The 22,130-nt window shown below is 48.4% G+C and overlaps 1 protein-coding gene across 1 annotated transcript in view; it reads left to right on the top strand.

The window, feature by feature from the left end:
- Positions 1-9,932, top strand: part of GALNT17 (polypeptide N-acetylgalactosaminyltransferase 17) — a 218,605-nt gene extending 208,673 nt beyond the window's left edge. Inside the window, exons 10-11 of the mRNA XM_049803791.1 lie at positions 5,797-5,964; positions 6,608-9,932. Of these exons, the coding sequence (XP_049659748.1) occupies positions 5,797-5,964; positions 6,608-6,736 (297 nt within the window). The 3' untranslated portion in view covers positions 6,737-9,932. The remainder of the gene's footprint in view (positions 1-5,796; positions 5,965-6,607) is intronic.
- The last annotated feature ends 12,198 nt before the right edge of the window (positions 9,933-22,130 follow it).

Below are 22,130 nucleotides of genomic sequence, written 5' to 3' on the forward strand. Positions count from 1 at the left end.
GCAGAAGCTTTGAAATTAGCCTTTTGCAGAAGCATGGGTGCCGCACAAAAGAAATTGGACTTCCACTACTACTGTTTAATTAATGGGCTGCATGTTGTAATCTATTGCTGAGAATATAATTAGAAGTAATATAAACACTTTGTTAAAATAGCTTGCTTTGTTTTATATATATAAAACACAAGAAATTGCAGTTCCTTTTGAGTTGTTCAGCACAGTGGTGCCTGTGCTCAATGTGCATGTAGTCTCCTAAAATCTCCACTTCTCTCTCTGATCCTATGGCCCAGCCATACTCCTTTAAATGCATTTCACAATTAAGGAGCAGGTTCCTCAGCTGCATCGAGCGAAGGTGAGGTGTAGGCTCCCTGCTGGCATTTTCCTCATGCAAGAACAGCTGTGTCGCGGCTCCTGTTCCCTGCCACGCCAGGTAAAGTTGGGATTTTGTTGGAAGTCCTCACTCTTTCTAAGTCCATCCCCATACCGTGCTACCGTCTGCTGTGGCTGCTGCATAGCTGTAGATGAGCAGCCCAGTGCAGAGAGGGAGGAGGGGAGAGATTTGTCCCATTCAAGGCAGGGCAGCTTGTATCATGTCTGGAGTTTCTGCTCTCTCTACTGATGACTTCTATTCAGTTTAAGGTAAGCATGTAGCATTCAGATGGGTGCAGTCAGGTGCGATGGATCCCCTACCTAGCGCTGAATGCAGATGAAATCTTGGCTTTTGCTCACAGCACCTCTGTTGTAACATCTATCAGTAGGGGAAAATTTTGTTTTTTCTCTTGTTTTCCCTTTAGCTTTCCATTCTCCCTGCTTTCATTCACTTCCAGGTCAAATCATTATCAGATTTCATGATGAAGTATCCTTTTATCCTGTAATTATATTGAGCCTGCTTGTGGATTTTTTTTCTTCCTGATGGCTTCATCTTTTCAGCAATACATCATGAAAACACCTTGCCGTAATGATGTATTACACTAATAATATAGTAATACCTCATTGGAGTGACAGAACTATGGTGATATATTAAGGTGATAGAAAGCACTATAATACTATAAAACTTAAGATAATGTTCACCCAGCAGAGCATTTCATTTAATTATAGGATAAAATATGTTTTGCCCATTTAAGCATCAGAACTTGAGGACAAAACCATCAATACTGAGATCATCTGGGACACAGCAGTATCAAGGGTGACAAAATAGCACATCAGATTAAATTGTGTTAAAAAGAAAATACTGTACGCTTTACTTATTGTTGCTAATTGATGATCTGCTCAGTGCAGAAAGGAAGCTAAACAACCCTAAATTATTTTCCAATAGAGTCAATGAAGGTCATCAGGGCTTTTATTTCCCAGGTGCTAAGATGTCTAATTAACTTTCTCCCATCCCTGAGATGCAGCCAGCCAGAAACAATAATCAAAGAAGATGTATTGGTGGTGCAAGTTTGCTGGTGGGAGATCAGCGCGAGTGATGCAGCAGGCACGTGTGCGGCCGTGCATCCCTCTGCTTTCTCGGTGTCAGTGGGGGCTGCGGGTCCCCCCAGGCAAATCAGCCCCCCCAGAGTGGTACCTGAAGGTGGGGGACTTTGCAAGATGCAGTTTTACCCAGGATGCGTTTCACCTGGAAAGGTGTTTGTAAGAGGCTGTGGGTGTGAATCAGTGTTTCTGTCTAGGGATGTGGCTTTGGGCTACTTATATTGATTAAAGGGTTTAAGACCTCATCAATATGAACCACTTTTAACTGGTTAGTTTGTTAATATTTTTAAACTGGTTTTCTCTGGTCCTCTCTCTTGGTCTTTCCCTTTGTTTCTTGTCCTGTGCCAGGCTGAGTGATTCCTTCAGGTGTTTCCTCAGTCTGGTACCTCTGTGTTTGTCTTTTTTTCTGCTGGATTGGATGTATCCTTCACCATTTGTTCAGCTTGTGCCTGGCTTGGTCTGCTTTCTGGAGGCTGACAAACCTGCTTAGCAGGCACTGAGACGTAGGACAGATCACTTCAAAGATAAAGATATATTTGGGGGGAGGCAAGAGAGCAGAATTTAAACTCGGATAACTTCAGTGATTTGCCTTTTCACAAAGACAGGAAAACATAGTTTCGTTACATGCTCAGTGGATTTAACAGGTTATGTGACGTGGGCTGTCAATAACTTCCTGTGACTGGACTGCACTTTGGCAAAACTGCCTTCTTCATTAACGAAATAATTTCCTTTGGAAAAAGACAAACTTTTATTATCTTTAAGCACCATGATGACCGTGTGAAGAAATCATTGGTGACTGCAAAGCAACCATGGGATCTCCGAGGCAGTAGCCTTGTGCAGACACTTTCTGATGTAGGCAACATTTTTAGGGTAGTCAGCAGTGAAAGAACGAAGAGCAGGAGGGACAATCCTTAGGACACATCTGAGAGGAGAAAACCAATGCGGTCCAACAGGAGAACATTTGGTGGAAGGGCCTTCCTGGATCCTGTGGGAAGAGCTTACCTGGCCGTGCTGTGACGATGAGGAGGAGAGGGGAAGAGCACAGACTGTTCAGGTGGTGCCAGGTGGATCAGATACACTCCTGGGCAAGAGGACAGGTTTTAGACAATTATGTCGCCGAGACTCCCAAACACGGTGCCCAAAGAAGGAGCATAGTGAAATCCCGCTCATGGCAGGCCCTTCTTGTGCTCCCCTGAGCCAAGAAGCAGTGTTACCCCAGGGGTGTTTTGCACTGATGCTGAATATCCCTATGAGCACTTGTAGAAGCCTCTCACTGCTACATCTTGTTCGCTCAACTTTCATATACAGCCAAAGCGTAAGTTCTCATCAACCACCTTTCTCAGAGATCATTGTCTCAGCCTGTGCTGGCCACATTGAAGTGGGCAAGTTTGCTCAAAATGCTGAGTTGGTGAATAGCTGCAACCACTCAGAAGGTTTCAGTAACAGCACGTGTAATTTACACGTGGGAAGATGGTGCTTCCCATCTCTTCTCTTAGCAGGCAAATCCTAGACACTGCCAGCCAGGCTGCACCTACGCTCGCACAGCTACCTGTGGGGCCATCTCAAACGTCAGCCTCTGCTCTGGATTTTCTTCCTTTTTATCATGAAGAAAAACCCAGCGGTAGCAGGATCTGTGCTACACCGCAGGACTCCCATTTACCTGAGTGCTTCACCCCCGCTGTCACCTTGTGGTTGAGACCCCCGGCTTATTCTGGAGAGGAGCAAAATAACAAAAGAAGAATTAAGACATCAAAGGCAAAATATCCCAAAAGAAAAAAATTTCATAAATGTGTTAGGAGTGCAGTGGAGCTTGCACTTGCAAATTAGACGGGATTTTTTGGGAATAATCACTTTCAAGTCTGATAGTTGGGCAGGCTTGAAGGCTGCAACGGCTGCTGCTGAGGCTCCGCTGCGCTCGGCAGAGTAGATCAGGGATTAGGCAGTGTGTGAGATCCAGACGTGTGTTTGGGGATTTATTTATCTGGCTATTGTACATAGTAGATGACACATCTAATAGATGCACTTAATGCATTTTTCATAATACCCGTGTTTGTTTTTCAGCTTGTTTTGTCTCACTGCAGCCCCGGCCCTGCTCCCTTCCTCGGGAAAGATTTGATTTTTGCTCTACTTATTTTTCCCACCACATTAGGCGATAACATGTAAGAGCAGAAATCATGTTGCCTTGTGGGCATTAGGCCAACTGTCTGAAAACAAGCTGCCAAACATCACAAAAAAAGTGCCTAGCACACTAATTATGTACAAGGTAGGAAACATTTCGGAAACAGGAGAATGAGCATAACTTGCACTGCCCATTTGGGACCTCTCGATGATTTCTTCCGTCTGTCATGGAGAGGGCTTGTCTTTTTTTGTCTTTTCCTTTATACACCTCTTTTTTTTTTTGTAAGGCAAGTGGCCTCATCCTCTGCATTGGTGCTCAAATACTAATTCAGATGAGTTGCTTGGTTAAAAACACTCTGTCAGGCTGAGAGCACCATCTCGCTCGAGGCTTGGCTCATCAAAACATCAAACTACTAAAACCAAATAATATGAACCTGAGCCTTCAGCCGGGCTGGAGAATGCCCAGGGAGTCATTCCCAGGTTGCTCTAGCCTCGTGCGCCGGGCAGCTCCCTTGCTGGGAGCCCATCACAGCATGAGCTGAGCTTGGTGGTGGATAGGATCCCTGTCCTGCAGTCAGGCACCCCGTGCCTGAGGGAGACAGTGAATCGGTGGGAGGAGGAGGTGATGATGGGTATGGCTTTAAGCTTGCAGGCTGCCGTCCTTTCCATCCCTGCTGCGCCAGCACAGCACTTTGGTGGGGGATTTACTGTAAAGCTAAAGCAATGTGTAGTCTTCTGCACCAGTTTGCAAAGGGATTTGGGGGGCAGAAGAGCAGGTACTGTACTGCAGTACTGTACTTTGCCCCATGCCAGCATCAGCACGCATGCACCTCTTTGCATTTGTACCGCAGCTTAATCCACCTCTGGGGGTGGATACTGTTGGGAAATGGACCTCGGTGAGATGTAAAGTAGGGGAGGTCTTGCTTTGATACACAACACATTGGCTAAAAGTGTAACTCCACCAGCAGCTGGAAGCAAAGCACACCAGGCACCTGTCCCGAGGCAGCTGGGCAGCACAGCGGCCAGCCAGAGGATTCAGCACACCTATACTTGCAACCAGCATCACGGAGGGAAGGCAAAATTGGCTTCAAGTGCCATAACTGTATCTGTGGTTACTAGCTGGAGTTGGACCCTGTTACATTGTTTTAACTTGATTTTCAACATTTAATTATTCTAACTAAGATAACCCGAACTCCCAGTGTGATTTACTGTCTCTTTTTAAGCATCTGGGTCACAGATATGCTCAGTTAATTAATGTGCTGAATACTCCTTATTTGTCTGCTAGATAATGGATTGATTCATAATTTAAATAAGCAGCTGTGTATGTCTTTCCCTTGAACTATAAAAGGCAGGCCTCTGTCATTCATCTCTTTTCACTCCTGAATTTAAATATGTTTAGGGAAATATTTTGGTAAAATTCCTTAAACGCTGCAAATGGAGGAGCCCCTGTGTGTGGCTCTGCCGCCATGGCAGGGCTGTCTCAGACCAGTCTTGGTGCCAGCTGCACGCTGCCAGCCCAGTGTCCCTGAGACCATTGGCACTGCCCCATGCTCTCCCAGCCTGCATCTCCCTGGCAGCTGAGATGGGGCCCTGGGAGCACTGGGCAGTTGGATGCGGGGTCATTGCAGGGGTTAGCTGCAATCCTGAACCTTTGCTTCAGTGCTGAACCATGGGGGAGATTTGGGCTTGTCCCCCTGGGGAATGGGGCCAATTATATATTGGCCCCCTTTGGCTGATGTTGCTGCCCGGCAGCAGTTGGAGTTGCTGGAGGGCTGTGCCAGACACACCAGCAGCATCATTTGCGGGCCAAAGCAAGGCTGGCTTGCCAAGCACGCGAGAAGCCACAGGCTGGGCCAGCATGACCAGCCAAGCTAGCTGGCTCCGGCTGAAAACCAGAGGAAATCATCCATTGCCCCAACCTACAGAGTGCTCAGGCATAAAGGAGGCTGGAGAAGTCTGCCCTGTGTTGGGTTTAAGGCTCAGAGTTGTTCTTATCCCTCGTCTGTGCCCTCACTTGCATCTGCAAAAAAACACCAAAACAACAAGAAAAAAAGTCTGGAGAAAGTTACTTTTTTCCCTCTTGTCAGTTCTACTTTCTCTGTGCACCATCCTCAGATTTTTTCCTGGGGCTCTGCAAACTTGTCCTTTCCTCTGTTGCTTTTTAATGATGCTCCAGACATACTGATGGTCATCTTCTCCTTTACTGTTCCCCAGCTTGCACGCTATACCAAGGAGGGATTCCTTCATCTCGGTGCCCTTGGGACCACGACTCTTCTACCCGATACCCGCTGCCTTGTGGATAATGTGAAAAGCCGCTTCCCTCAGCTCCTTGATTGTGAGAAGGTCAAGAGCAGCCTCCATAAGCGCTGGAATTTCATACAGGTTTGTTACGGGTCTGCCATTGATGCTGCTCCTCTGCTTCCCAAACCATGGGCAATGCCACATCGTCTTTGGTGTGAGACAGTGTGGGACAAAGACAAAATGGTCCCATGCAACAGCAGGTGCCAGGTCCTCAGGCAGTTGGAAAAGGTTAAGAGGGATCAGGGGCAGGGACAGTATTTTAGGACAATATCCAGTAGAAGTTTCCCTTTCTGATACCCTCAGGTGTATGTCTGCTGATGACTTCCAGATTTCTTTGTTTTGTACAGATAACGTATGGTGAAATACATGAAAACACAGTACTTTTGTCCCAAAGCAGAGTGTAAATAATATATATTCTACAGAAGTGTCACATCTTCCTAACTCAGGGGTGCAGCCATGCTATTTAAAGGTTACAGATGTCCTTTGGTTGCTGAGGTGTTAGGGATTATGTCAGTGATAAAGGTTGCTCATTCAATTCACATTGATTACTTTAGCAATTATTTTATTGTTTGAATTGCATTACCACCCAGCTAAGTGCTGTGCGCTTTCCAGCAATGCACAAGGACACAGCTGCACTCCTGGGCAGTGCATGGTCCTGACTTGCTTTGCAGGCAACCCCTGTCTTTAATTTTTTAAATATTTTCTCCATATCCTTTCATTTTAGAACGGTGCTATCCTGAACAAGGGAACAGGACGATGCTTGGAAGTGGAGAACAGGGGAATGGCTGGCATTGATCTGATTCTTCGCAGCTGCACAGGACAAAGGTGGACGATTAAAAATTTTATTAAGTAAAGGGTAGAAGAGTCAGAGGAGTTTGACTCGAAACACAGCTGACTTGGACTGATCCGACTGGACTCCTTTGGAAGGGATGAAATATCAAAACAGAGCTTTATTCATGTTGTTAGGAGAGGACATGGGGGAAATGGGCATTTGTGTCTTTTTATTTTTATTGTATATTAGCCTCCCACAGCTGATTCCAACTGTGTGAAATTGGGTCAGAACTGCTATTTTCTTCTGGCAAGCACTCTAAAAGGTACCACTTATTTCTGCTGGAATGACTGTAATAAGCTCATGCAGTCTTGTGAGCATTTTACTGACAGGGAATTGTTGCTTTCCCAGATGACCCCAAGCTCTCCCAAAGGGCCAGGTAGGTTTCCACCATGATCGGAGTTGAGAGACCCTGGATATATCTGCCTGGCAAGCATGAAAACTTACATGCTTGTGAGGGGAAAAGGTTGCCAAGCCCCAAATGAGCTGAGTTTGAAAGATGTGGTGTTTTGCTAGGTGTTCTCTCTCTTTTCCTTTTTTTCACCCTGCATCCAGCAGCCCTTTTCTTCAGTCTGGGAGAGGCAAAGCTCACTCTGGTAGCTCCCATGGATCTTTCCAACCCTTAATCACAGATCTCATCAAACAAAATCCCATTGAATAAAACCCCTGATCTCCCATTGCCCCCTCTCCATCACCCATGCGCTGCTGTTGGCCAAGGCAGCCCCATGCAGCACCAGTCCCTCCCATGGAGACCCCAAAAGCATTCCCCTTGGAAAAGACCTCAGATGTCTGCCTGTCTGGGCAGTTGCCTGCCCTTTTGGGTGTCAGTTGGACTCACGCATGGTGAGTAAGGCTTGCGGGATGCTTCCTGCCCCATGGGAGCTTGGGGAGCTGCAGATCCACCTTGCTCTCCCAGCGGGGCCGTTGGCCTTGCACTGTCCCCTTGGAGACCCACCTTTACCCCGTTTTGCTCTTTTCTTGTAGAAGCGAGGATGGATGCGTTGGTGTGTGCAACAGGCTGAGAGCAGGTAACGCAAGAGAAAGTCCTGTTTGGGCTTCCTTCCTGTGGAGGCTATGGTGTTTGTTTTTAAGGCATCCTTGCTCTGAACAAAGACATCAATAATGGTAGTCTCTGTAACTTTGTAGTGGTGTTCTCTTCGTGAGGCTCAAGCATACCTGTCTTGCCTGGTCAGAGTGTGACTGTGGTCAAGGTCCACCCCAAACAGTGTGTGTTGCGACAGACCTTCATGAGCTATGTAAGGAAGGGAGAGGGAGGGCAAGAGACCATTTAATGGCAGTTTAGCTGAAATTCTTGACCTTGAAGTCACTTGTTAATATGGTGGGGCGATCTCACCTGCTTTTTTTGGCCCACAGTAATCTTGGCTACCGAATTTACCCAGCCATCATGGGAGACCGTTGGTTTGGGGTCCTGATGTCTGGCTACCTGGAAAAGGGAAACGTCTTGCAAAGTTCCTTTACATGGATGCTAGACTAATGGGTGGATACAGGCTTTGCTCAGTGGAGAGGAGAAGCCAGCCAATCTCCTGTCCTTCTCACAGAATAATACTCTTTCTGGTTGCCCTCTGGCTAGGGTGCACTAAAATATATTAATATATGAGATGTACATGTAAATATGTTTCCCAAAGATGGGATGTGCACAGAGTTGTTTGCTGCAGAGCACTCATGCCTGTCTTCCATTTGCATCAGGATGAAGCTACCTGGATGTTTAATGAGTTTAATTTTCAATGCCATGCAGCAGGTTTATAACTGATGTTTTAGTAATTTATTGAACAGAAGCAGATATGTTTCATTGTTCCTTCTACAGCAATGAGCGTCACATAGGACTGATTGTTCGTTTAGGCTTGACAAGACTTCCTCATCCATTGGGGTTGTCTCTGATTTTTTTCCCTTGCCTTCCTTAATGAAGTAAAACCTCTTAGTTGTCCTGAATTGCAAAGTAGGGAGTCAATGTAGAATTTTGCTCTCTTACTCGCTGTTGCATCATCTCTTGTGTAATAAATTTTAGCATTTAAAAAAACCAATATGATTACAATGTCTTTAGATGCATGACATGTTTCCCTTTGCATTTGTGGCTGCCTTCTAAGTAGAGCAATTTACTGCTGAAGCGGACTCCAGGAAAGTCTGGGGGATTTGAGACTTCACAGCTAATGGTCAAAATGGTAAATGTCCTTTAATTGAGCAATCAGTTTGCTGTCAGTCATCAGCGGAAGCCACGTATTGTTTAGTGTTGGGAAAAGCCTGCATGTCTCAGGATAAACAACCAAAAAGCCCTTGGATGTTGCCTGTGCTATAAATCACGGTTCCCAGTTCAGCTCTAGTCCTGCCAGTGCTCAGGGCACCAACAGATGGGCTTTGTCAAATTTAATTGTGGTGGTATAAGGTGTCACCGCCCCCAGCCTTCCATCTGCTTCAGCTGCTGGAGGCTTCTGTCCCTGTCACCGGCAGCAGAAATGAATGTGTGGCTACACCTTGGCTACCATAATTGGCAGGATGTGCTTCAGCCACCAGGCAGGAGGGACTTGCTCTATTTAACATATCGGATTGTCAGCCAAAGTCACTCCGGGATGTCCATGCAGCTCAGCTCGGGAGGCAGCAGCCCCTGGCAGAAGCGGGGTGCACCACTGAGCATCTCCAGCTGCCGGTGGCATCTGTGCTGCCTGTTGGAGGTGATATACGTGTGCTTGGGAGCTTGCCCTCTGGCAACACAAGACGACCTGGCGATGAGGATCCTGTGGTGGTGGGCTCTTTGGTCCTTTAAAATTTAAGGTTCAGAAATGCCTTTCCTTCATGCTCCATAAGGAAAACAAATACCTGAATATCCAAAGGGAAGGGGACGGTGGAAATGAACACTTTGCTCCAGGACCCTCAGGTGGGGCAGAAACCCTGCTGAGGTGGTTTGCCCATTCTCACTGGTGGACATAGAGTGCTTTCAAATGACTGAAAAGAAGCGGCATGAGTAAAATCAGGATTAAAAGTGAGAATTTAATCTGCTGTGTCCATGTAACTGCAGTTCTGTTCTGACATTGGTTTGTGACATGCAGAGATGATTGCCGAGGCGATGACCCAAGGTCTGCACCCTCCTAAACTGTAGAAATCTGTCTTAGAAATCTGGATCTAAATGTTGCATCTTGTGCTTATCTCTAATAATATGTTAATTGCTTTTAAAAGTGATATCAAAGTGGTTCTTATTAAATATATGACTTGAGCCTTGCCTCTTGAGTGATTTTAAAAAGATTCACGGCTGATGAGATACAGAGGCAGTCATTCTTCTCTGTTACTTATTTAATAGAAAAGTGCTGCTGTTTTAATGGAACTTCCACTTTTAAAAGAAATGGAAATGAAGGAGAAACCAAGAGAGATGGCTGATGCAGATTAACCTCCCATTTCATCCATCCCTGCCAGCTGCCACTCACCAAGATAATGCAGTTACATTCAAGAAGCTGAAAAGAGACATTACATGGTAAAAAAGCATCACTTGCAAATGCGTTCTGGTAGCCAGGCTGGGTGTTTCTAAATGTAACCTGAAGCTTGGGGCACTCCTTAGACCCACTTTCTTACATCCATATTCTCCTAAGAACCAGGTTGGCTGGTGATGTGGTGTCCCTGTAAGGACGGCGAGGTATGGGTAGGTATATTCCTGTGCAGGAGGGAAGTGTATCTGTGGGTGCGCTGTGTAATTAAGGGCACCGTTGGCAGTTCCCCTGATAGGAGCGGCAGCTCTCCCACCCGAGCTGAGGACACAGCAGGCTCTTAGCATCAGTCCAGGTAAGTGTAGCCTCCAACCTTGGGCCTGTTTGGGCAGAGCGTGGTAAATAGAGCTTCATCATGGAGCGTCCCGTTTGCAGCCACAGCTCTCTTGAAGGGTGACACAAGATGAAAACCTGTGCTTTTGTTGTGTGCATTTTACACGCTCAAGACTTTCTAAGGGGAAAGTTCCAGGTTAGAAAAAGGTATGGTCTGATGTGCTTCACAGTGGATTGAAGTCAACAGCGAGCTCTTACTCTTTTGATGCTTTTTGTGCTGCCCGGGGCAGAGAACCAAACTTTCAGAAAATTCCCTCTAAGCCCTCAAATGAAGTTAAACTGCTGTCATTTTGAAGTCAAAAGTTAAACTTATGGACTCCCAATAGAAAAGCCTCTCAGCTTGATCACTGAGCAATTTGGTCACTCATCCACTGCTGATAGATACAGATTTAAGCACTCCACTATTCAGTGTGAAATTAGGCATTTGAAATCTCTGCAGCTCATTTTTGCAGATGAGAAGCCATCTTGCGTTGGGTTGGGGAGTGGGAAAAGCGTATGTGACCATCAGGAATCTCGGCTGGATTTCCAAGGACATTGGGACGAAGTATTAAGGGCCTTTCCCTGTCACTGCCAAACCAAAGTGATCTGTAGGTGGTCCTTTAAACGTCAGAAAAACTTTGTGCCGGCTTTAGGAACATGAACCCTTCCAGCCCATCAACCAACTGCTGGAAGGGTGAGGGGCTGAGCTCTTCTGCATTTTCACTGAAATGCCAAGGTCTTGTAGGTGGGCTGATCCTGTGTGTTGGCATGAGGTGGTTCCTGGATTCACTGGTGTTAGAAATAAAAAAAATTCCCCAAGTTATTAATGGCTTTAAATCTTCCTACAGGAAGGAGCCACACAACATGCTGAAGGCAGTGAAGTTGCTCAGCTCATTCAGGTTTTCAGCTAACCTGGTACTGGTGGGACTGGGATCTCGGCTGCGCCTTTTGCGTGGAAACCAAGTGACGGCATCCTTCTAGCAACACATTCAAATAAAGCAACGTAGCAGAAATGACAAGCTTGAAATCCCAGCTCAGCAGTCTCCAGTTATCCAGGATATCTTGTCAAGAGCAACTGAGTTAAGTGTCACATCCCACGAGGATTACTGTGATAAATACCTGTTGATGTCTCAGCTGTGTGTAGCTGCTGGTGCCGTCCATGGCTCCTCACCCTGGGGAGGTCTCACCTATGGGCTGAGGTAGGAATCTATACCCAAAAAAAGGGGCCAGTTCCTATTTACAGGACTGCTAGTTCAGGTTACTCATGCAAGCCCCAGATCAGAATTTGGCCCAAGTGCTTTGGATCGCACTTGGAGCTGCGATACCTGCACGCTGGTTGTGCTCAAGGCAGTGCTATTTATTGGGAGAATAATAACTGAGGCATTAGCTCCAGGGTCTCCTAAACTGCTAAATATTTATTTTGAAGGCATCCAGGAATTGCTACCTAGAACAGCCATCCGGATCCTCTGTGTCAAGTGTTGTTCCTCTGACAGAAGGCAAAATAACAAGACGAAAGATTGTATAACCCAGAGAGCTTTCCAGAGGAGGAGTTTCTTATTTTATTCCCATCTGGTGGCTCTGAGATGTGATGGGTAATAGCTCTCCAAATGTCTTTCCTGGCTATTGTAATTCTAAGTTTTATTGTTATAGGCAAGTATTTCATAGTTAGACAAGAACCCGTGCAGGAACTAATTTCTTATTGTGCTCTTCAGAAATCGCAGCCAGGAGGAAAATAACAGCAGAGTGGGGACAAGGTGATTTGCTGTGCTGAGGTGTGGAATTGGCACCCCACACTAAACCGGTAACAAATTCTGGCATTTTGAGAGCAGAACAGCTACCGCGAGAATCCTTTTAGCCTTGCACGCTCCATCTGAGGAGGCTGGCTTATTTCCCGCAGTGCTCCTCAGCGCTGAAAATGTGCTCGAAGACTCATCCTGGGAAAACTGGCCCAGTGATGCAGCCCTGCATGGTGCAGAGCTCCCACGTGGGTCTTTGGCATATGCAGGAGCTTCCCAAGGCTGCAGAGATGCTGACCTGAGTGGAGGTTTGACCCTGGTTGGCTGCTGGATGCCCACCCAGCTGCTCTCTCATCCACCCTCCACAACAGGGCAGGGGGAGAAAATAAGATGAAAAAGCTTATGGGGTCAATAGAAGGGCAGGGAGATCACTCACCAGTTACCATCGTGGGCAAAACAGACTTAACTTGGGGAAAAAAAAATTATTGCAATTAAAAATGCAGTGGGATGGTGAGAAACAAAAAACTAAAAACACCTTCTTCCCACAACCCCGTTTTCCAGGCTCAACTTCACTCTGTTGTTCCCAACTTTTCTACCTCCTCCCCACTCCCCAGGCAGTGCAGCTGGGTAGGAGAGGGCGGTTGCAGTCAGTCCTAACACTTCGTCTATGTCGACCCTTCCTCACACTTTTCCCTGTGCCATCGTGGGGTCTTTCCCATGGGATAAAGTCCTTCATGAACTGCTCCAGCATGGGTCCCCCATGGGCCACAGTTCCTGCAAGAAAACCTGCTCCAGCGTGGGCTCTCCAAGGGCCGCAGCTTCCTTTAGGGCATCTCCACCTGCTCCAGCGTAGGGCTCTCCACAGGCTGTAGGTGGATATTTGCTCCACCATGGTTTCCTCCATGGGCTGCAGGGGGACAGCCTGCCTCACCATGGTCTTCACCAGGATCTGCAGGGGAATCTCTGCTCTGGTGCCTGGAGCAGCTCCTCCCCATCCTTGACCGATCTCGGTGTCTGCAGGGCTGTTTCTCACACGTTTTTTCTCCCTCCTCTCTCCCACAGCAGCTGCAGAGCATTTTTTACCCTTTCTTAAATGTGTTATCCCAGAGGTGCCACCAGCTTCACAGCTGGCCTCAGCTTTGGCCAGCAGCAGGTCTGGTTTGGAGCCAGGTGCACCCTGAGTTCCACTTTGCTTGTCCTGTGCCTCCTTGCCCAACTGGGACCCCACACAGCTCCTGGAGTAAAGCAGGGAACAAGAGAGCTCTGGTTGTGGGAGGGAGGGAGGAATTAATGATGGAAAGGAGGGCTGCCCCTTGGCATTGGTGATTTTGCAACAACTCGGAGCATCTGAGGAGCTGTTACACCTTTGGAGGGGTGTCTTTGGGCAGAGGTGGCTCCAGGCCAGGCAGCCTAGGACCCTAATATGTCCCCAGGGTGAGGAGGGAGGCTTGCTGGGGAGGCAGATGATGTAGGATCGACCCTTCCAGCCCTGGCCCAGGGCTCTGCCATGACCTGCTCCCTTTGCCCACCCTCACCGGGCCCCTCCTCATCCGTGGGGCTGCGCTGGAGGAGGGAGGGCAGCACAGGAGCAACGTCTGCCCCAGCATTGCCCTCCCACACTGCCCCCACGCTCTGCTTTGCCCTTCGACTCCAGGGTCCTCTCACGGGTACCTTCACTCCCTTCATGTTTTCTGCTTTGGTGCTCTTTTTGTTCCACATTCCCTTTGTCTTTAGTGTCTTATCTTAGTTTTTGTGTCTGGGGCTGCCTTACGTTCCCCTCTTTGTTCTCTGCCTAAGTTTGCTCCATCTCTGTCCTCTCTCATTCCATTATTCTCCATGCATTTTCTTTTGTTTGCTCTCTCTTTCCTTTGCTATTTCTTTTGATTGCTTATTTCCGTTTGTGATTTTTTTTCCATCTTTCTTAGTCTTTCTTGTTTCAACCCTGTTCTTTTTTCCTCTTGCCTTGTTTTCCCCACATTCTTGTTCTCTCACCTAGTTGTTTTGTTCTTTGTACCTCATCGTTTTGCTGTTTAGATTCCCCATCTACTGCCTTCCTCTCCGTGTTTGCATTCTGAGTTGGAAACTAGTCTGTTTCTTTCTTTAAATTTTAATCAGAGTGCCTATTAATCCCAATCATACTTTTTTTTTTTTTTTCATTTTATTGCTAATAAATAGACATCGGCACAGCTTGTTAGAGCAGCTGGTTCCCCTCCTGCCTCTGCCAGCGCTGCAGTGCTTTGACACAGGCTGGGTGGTGGTGATTGCACGGCCAAAGCCATGTTTTTTCCAGACTCTGACACATCTCTGCCATGAAAAGGTGCAGGCAATGCGTGGATCCTGCTTTCAAGCAGCAGAAAGCCGTGGTGTTTGGGGACACATCTCTCTGAGGTGGTGGGGTGGGCCTGTGGTCACTCATGCAGAGGGAGGGGGAAGGGGGTTAGGGTAGACGGGAGGATGTGGGTCTCAGGAACCTGGGTTTGCTGTAGGCCGAGATTGCCTTTTTTTTCTAAGAAGGACGAAAACCCCGGAATAGTCTACTAGTCTTTATGCTACCCTAGTTGAGCTGAATGAGAACGGAAGAAATGCCCAGAGCCTCCTGTCCAGGCGCACTGTAGTGGGGTCGGTGGTGGGACATAAGCATGTGGCACTTCACGGGCAATGGCCGGGAGCTGCAGGGGAGGAAGGGAGGAATCAAGAAAGGGAGATGGAAGAGATTCGGTGAGATGAGCAACGGGCAGATACCTGGGCCGCTTCCTCCAGGATGGGTCTGTCTTCAACCATGAGGAAGGTGCCTGACCCAGCATGGGGCCCCAGGAAGGGTCAGCCCTGCCATGCCCAGCACCAGTGCATGGTTTATGCCCAGCACCAGTGCATGGGTTACCCCCAGCCCCAGCACGTGGGTCACTCCCAGCCCCAGTGCATGTAGGGCCAGGCTGCGAGGTGCTGAGTAGCTTCTCCGTCCCCTGGGGTGGCCGTACCCAGGCCCCTTCCTGGTAGATGTTCATCCCATCTGGTCCTGAACCACCACTGATGGTTCATCAGTGGCATCACTCGGGCATCGCTGTCCTCACTGTCAGAAGGATTTTTCACATTTCTAGGCTGAATTTTTGTGCTTGAATGGTGAGCCTGAGCCCTTCTACCTTCCCCAGCCCTCACAGGGAGGCTGGATGGATTTTTTTCATTCTGCTGCTATTCCCTGTGTCATGTTTTTTCTGGTCCAGAAAAGAGCGAGCTGTAGCTCTTTCATGCTTCCTAGCCCAAAAGCAGCAGCTCCCTCTTGCTCATCCGTGACTGCTGGAGCCAGGAGTCACTCCACGCTTGGTGCAGAGAGGCTTCACATATCCCAAATCCTCAATGGGAGGTGACAGTAAGGGACTATCCAGCTGCTGAGCGCATGGCCCACTGGCCTGGGACTGCCAGGTGGAGGCTTGGCCCCAATATAAATCATAAACCAAATTAATTATAGGCAATCTATACAGCAAGGTCACAGTCTCACATTTACTTTCCCACCAGGATAATTTAGTTGACCTCCTCTGTTTAAGTGTAACAGCTCCTGCTGAGCTGCTTTGTTGCAGTTGATAGCAAGATAATTATAATCCCATCAGTGGTTAAACTGTTTCAATAGGCAAAAGACACACTCTTCAGGCCTTTGATGGATATCTAACAGCTCCCAGAGATTTGATATTAATCAGCTGCTATCTCCTGACTGCTGGGAGGCAAGTGATCACTGACAATAGCAGGCAAGGGAAAACATGATTTTTCTGAGATGCACTTTTAAAAAAAATAATGCTTTGCAAGGAGTGTGCTTGCGGGCTGAATGCCGGAGCTGGCTGTTAACCATTCCTGCTTGCTTTGCTGCAGAAGTGTCCTCGAAGCGGGAAATGCAGTACTAGAAATCTTGCTCCCAGCCCTCAATGATCCCTGTTAGCACCAATTTCCTTTTATTGCAGGTGAAGGGATGTGAACGAGACCGTCTGCCCATTGCAATCAGAGGAGGGGGGATTTTATCATTGGTCTTGCATGAATTATTTAATGGCTGGAGTTGCAAGGTGAGGAGTGAAAAACGCCGGTTAAAATGTTATTTCGTATTTGATTGTATACAAAATGAAGGCCCCATAGTATTTGAATCCTTCCTGGACAGAGGTGGCAAGTAAACCATATTTATTACTCCAGCCTTTGAACCAGAATCCTTAGAACCTTAAAATCGAACAAGCTGCTTTTCATGTTTTAATGAATGATTTCCCACATACTGCAAATTTGTGTGTGAAATTACAAAAAGTAATAAGCTCATCCATTTCTCTGCAATTTTGCTATTAAACTGCAATGAGAGAGACAATCCAGTCAATAACGCTGATACTATTCTTTGCAGGAAGTCAGCTGTGCCAAGGGCCTTTGAGCACGAAACTCTTCCCGCTCCCATCGTGTGGAGCAAGGACATAGTTTTTCCCTGAATACGTGGGATCTTAACCTATGTAATTGCATTCTGTAATATGTCTTGTTAAAAGACTGGACTCCTATGAGACTCTGAGTAGCTAAACAGCACAGAAAAAGTGTAATTGCTTTCCAAGGAGGGTTTTACTTTTTACATTTTTAATCTGGTTAGGAGTGCACACGGTTCTGTTGGTTTTTGCTTTAATTATTGTTATTTGTATGTAAACATACAGAGAGATTGTTGTAACCATTGGCCTGGAAAAGTGCCTAGGAGGTATTTGCTCCTCACTGTGGTGTTTAGCGTTTCATGACCGTTATTCTTCATCTTTGTTGTATGCAACATGCTCCAGCCGTTTATTACGAGAGACCCCACATGCCCCGAACATCGTGGGTGTCCCTGTGCTGGGAGCTACGCACAGCACGGTGAAGGAGGCGGCTGATACGCCTGAGACAAAGGACGGAAACAGGGAAGAGTATTTGGGCATGGCCAAAGACCTGCAGGTTTCTGCTCTGAGGCCAGGGAGACGGCTGCGGGCAACGCGCCTGCCTGTGCTCCTGCCTGTCCTGGGGGCCAATGCCAATCCTGAGAGCCAGAGAGGGGGCAGAGCGCTTTATGGACTGCTAGATTTGGGTTTCTCTCTTGCTCTGCCATCTCCTTGAGCCGGAAGGCTTGCTAAATATCACAGAGAGGCTGGTCTGAGGTGCTTCGTGTTTCAGCTACAGTCTTCCTTTGTGCCAATCTCTCACGCGCGCAAGCAGCCTGGGGTGCTGTTGATTCCCGGCTTTGCTGGAAATCCACTACCTGTCCCCTTTGCGGCAAGGCTCATGAGGGACCTCTACCAGTGCCCTTCGTCTCGTGTGCTCCAGCAGTGCTGGCAGCTGCCTCACAGCTGCTCCCCTCTCCGGGGCGGCCCCGGGAGGGTGCCGGTGCTCAGCGCTTGCCTGGAGGCCGCTCCTCGCCCATGGGGCCGGTGCCACCCAAGTGAGGGCCTTTCCCCCACGTCCCAGGGCAGTGCTCAGGGCAGGGCGCTCTGCCCTCTCCTGCACGTTCAACGTCTCCATGGAAGGGAAACATGCTGCGGTGCATGCATGTAAAAAAAAAAAATAAATAAAATAATAAAAATTCCCCCAAGCGAGTTGGAAATCATAAGTGCAAGGGTACCTCGGTGAGGTAAAGAGGATGGGTGTCCTTGGTGGGGAGCCGAGTCCCCGGCGGGTGCTGCGTCATCAGCCAGAGCAGCGACGGGAGGAGGGCAGCAGCCGCAGGCAGGCAGCGCGCGGTGGCCAGTGACGGGGTGCTGCCCCATGGCCCAGGGTATGTGTGTGAGGGGAGGGCAACGGAGGTCACGTAAGGTGTGCGGGGACAACCCCGGCAAAAAGCGATGGCTTTGGTCCCCCGGCTGGGGAGCGGCAGGCGATGCAGCATGTCTGAAGCCCAGGGAGCCCACGGAGCGAGCTGGTACCTGCGCGGAGGGTGAGGCAGTGGGTCGGTAGTTCGAAGGCAGAGGTTTCTGCTCCCTTGAAAGCCCCAGGTCGGGCCGCAGCGGCTGTGCTTGCAGGGGCAGCAGGAGGAAACCCTGCCCTGCGTGGGCCCTGCTGAGCCAGGACCCGCGACACGGAGGGGAAAGCTGCTTCCCCAGTGCCACCTTGTGCCTGAAACCCGAACAGCCCGACAGTTCTGCGGGGTTAAAAAAGCAGAGGGCGATGGCAAGGCAATGAGCAGTCCGGGACTTGGCTATGGGGCTAGCAAACCCCACACGGGGGCAAAAAAATGGCTTTTGAATAATGCTGTGGATGGGTCCTTCCTGAGAGCGGTACCCTGGTGACAACGTGACTTTATGTGAAGCTTTAGCCAGGGAAGTTGAGCCTTGCCTTACCAAAAGGTGTATTTAAAAATGGTTTCTGTTGGCCCAGCTGGAGAGAGTCGCGTAGGTGGGGGACTCTGTCCAGGCAGGACCCTCAGGTTCCGGCTCAGGAGTTAGACGCTCAGTAAATGCGGCAATAAATAGGAACGTGAGTTTTAAGCTCGGTGCGCCTCATGTGCTTGTGTGTCTGAAAGGTGCTTTCCTTGCTAGCGAGGCCTCTTACGGAGATGTTCTCCTGGTGTCAGACACACATCCCTGGTTTGCCGTATACAGAAGCCAGGTCAAGGAGTGTAGGATGCTGTCCAGTATCCTCTGTGTGTGTGTGTGTGTGTGTCTTTTTTTAACCCTGATCCTTAACTAAAGCAAATGTCCTGGCCATTAGTCTATTAAAGTGGGGAATTACACAGTCAGGCAAGGAGGAGAGCTTGACCTCTTCAAAAAGAAGTGAGGGAGAGGGGAAAGCAACAGAGCTGTGTTGCCTTAGGATGGCCAAGCACCAGGGCTGGAAGGCTCTGGTGAAAACACGGAGCTGCAGAGTCACACCTCACCTTCAAACTCAACTCTGCCCACTTCTCTCCTTGACCCAGAAAACCTCCTTGATATTCGTTGTGGGTTAATGCCAGTGGGCAGCTAAGCCCCACAGAGCCTCTTGCTCACTGTGTCCTCTCCCAGCCTCTTGCCCACCCCCTGCCCTCTCACTGAGGGGCAGAGTGGGAGGCAACGATGGCCCTGATGCTGTGCAAGCGGCAAAAGCATTGGTGCGTTAGCATCAACACTGGGAAATGCTGGGTCTGGAGAGGTCTTGGACTTTTCCAACATGGAAATCATGTAAGCTTAATAAAACTCCATCTAAACTACTTCACAAACCATTGGGGGCCGTGTCAGAGCTATTAGAGGCATCTGCACATCACAACTGACAGGGCAGTCTTCAAAAAAAAGGAGGGAGAGAAAACGCAGGAGGAGAAGCAAGGAGAAAAGTTAAGAATTATAAATTTGCCCTTTGAACAGTGGCATCTGGGGCCAAAGGCCTGGATTACACAAACCATCCATCTCTAAAACACCTGGAAGAACAAATCATATCATATGGCATTAGAACAAAGCATAGCAAAAGATGTATTTCCTCTGCTAACAAGGCAGCGGGCTCGTTCCAGGTCCCTGTTCATGGGGGGGGGGCGGGGGGGGACAGGCTGAAGGATGGACAGGGTGTCCTGTGGGTGGGCTCTGCTCTGCCACCCCCCAAGGAAAGACCAGTTCCCTGGGAGCAGAGTGGTCCCAAAGTCCTCCTGGTAGAGGCACTGCTAGCAGTCAATGATAGGTCAATTATTCAGGTACTTGGAGACAAGAGAGAGAGATGGGTAGTTGAGCTAGAGTGGTGTGTAATTGTAGCTTCGCATTAAAAAGCTTGGACATGGCAGGGAGGTGTCTTTTAGCTGCTTAGAGGAGAGAGAGGGACTTGCAGGGCTGGTGCAGAGGTGGCTTTGCCGTCGGCAGCACTGCCCTGTGCTTGTGTGCTGTGCTGGGGCCTCTTTGGTGTGAGCCGCTTGTGACAGTGTGGACTATTACAGGAGCACGGGCTTATGAAACAGCCAACCTAAGCATGTCCTGAGCTCTTTGAGATGCTGAGCAGGAGCACCCATTGAGAAAAAAAGCCTTTGAAAATTACACTGTATTTTTTTCATAGTAAGAACGAGGCCCTTGTAGATAAGCCAGCCAGCAGCACAGCAAATGGACTGTCTTCTCCACAGGCTTCCCAGCTCCATTCACCTTTGGGTGGGTCTTGTGTCCGTAGTCTCCTTCACTAGCATACAAGATTTGTATAGAGCAAGGCTGAGCAAGGGGTGATGATGATGACACCCAACTTGAGCATCTGCATTTTGTAGGGTGTCTTTTCAAGCAGAGCTGGTCTTGCCAGCTGACTGGAGACAACGTCAAAATCTTCAAAGAGACTAAATCACCCATTGTTCCTTAGCAACCCACAGGCATTTTGAAAAGAAACAGTCTAGCTTGAGCCATTTTGGCTTTCCTTTCTTTGGTTTCCCTACCCTTTGGCCAGCATAGTCTTAAAACAAGTAAACCAACGATGAGATCCGCAAGCCAGCATAGCAGCATCCCCCTTCCCTCCTGGGTGCCTGTCGTGAACACAGCAATCTGCCTTATTTGACGTCTCAGTCCTGCCTGGTCTCATCCCTAACACGTTATTTGCCTTCAGCCTTAGGAGTTGGTAGCTGCAGTTGAGCTGTAGGAGTGGTGACAGACAGACTGCATGTGTTGGGACAGCCCTTGCTCTGTACATCAAGCAACTCGGGTCTTCCTCGTCTGAATTTTTCCCTACTGAAAAAAGCCTCAAATTAAATAGCCAGCAAAGGCAGCGCTGTGGGGCTGGCATGTTGAAACACCAATGAGGAGACAATGAAGCCTGACTGTGCATAAACACAGGCTGGCATCGCTCTTCCAGGTAGGGTCCTGCAAAGAAGCAGCTGATGAGTGATGCTTAAGAGTCCAATTCCCAGGGGCTTCATGGGGACCTCTGAGGATGGAGACAACTGGCCTGGTATCACTGCAGCATCCGAGTTTCAGGGTTGTGTATTTTGCGCCATAAAACTAGGAGTCATTCACTGTATCCCTCTAACAGTGCAGGGACCTTACCTAGCACAGCTATTTCTTTGCAGTCTTTTCAAGGGGAGCGTTGGTTGCTCTTCTCTGGGAGCATCTTGTCTCCTCTTTTCTGTTTCTAAAGTTTCTTTAAAGAAGCTATGCAGCCTACCAGCCTGGACCGTTCAGCCCTCTCTTACTCTTCTCAAACAAACACATTTTACTTTCCACCACAAGAGGTCCTCAGGATCCTAAGGCAAAACAACCCCGGAAAACAGATCTGGGAGCAAGGCTTGGAAGCACAGGTGCTAAAACAGTGGTGGGGAGGAAAAGTTTCTCCCTCTTCCAGACATGAGACTTCCAACACATCTCTTGCCGTTTGGGTTTGGATCCTTGGGGTGAGATTTCAAACTTTCCCAGCAGGTTGGAGAGGTGATGTACTCCCAGCATGGTCTGGGAGCTTCTGTTCCAAGGGAAGAGCCGAACTAGGGGAAAACTAATATTTTCAGCAATGGAATGCACCAAGGCAACACTAGAAGGGCTGGCAGCTGTGATAAGGTCGTTGCCTCTTCAGCAGTCATGCTTTCTTCAATGGCTGTGATCAAGTGTCCAAATTTCAGCCTTTCTCCTCTTCCCCAGTTAAGGAGAGCTTATTCTTATGCAGCCCTGTTATGAGGCTAAATACATTTTTGTTAACATGCATCGCAACTTTTTCATGGGGAGTGAAATAGCGGCGTTAATTGAGGAAACACAACCCATGATGCTTTGAGGCTTTGTGAGTAGTACAGGCTTGCTTGTCTTCCTCCCTGTATGCCTCGGCAGCAAACAAAGGTCTGTTTAAACATATTTCAGTGCAGAAATGAATATAGGTCAACTACAGGACTGCTAAGGTTACAACAGAAGTTGTTACTGGAATAGATTTAGGGGCAAAACCAGCTACCAGGTAGACAGCAGCCCATGTCACTTAGCACAGGCTGCCAAGAGAGTCCCC

Source organism: Accipiter gentilis, chromosome 6, assembly GCF_929443795.1.
Source record: "Accipiter gentilis chromosome 6, bAccGen1.1, whole genome shotgun sequence".
Taxonomy (NCBI): Eukaryota; Metazoa; Chordata; class Aves; order Accipitriformes; family Accipitridae; genus Astur; species Astur gentilis.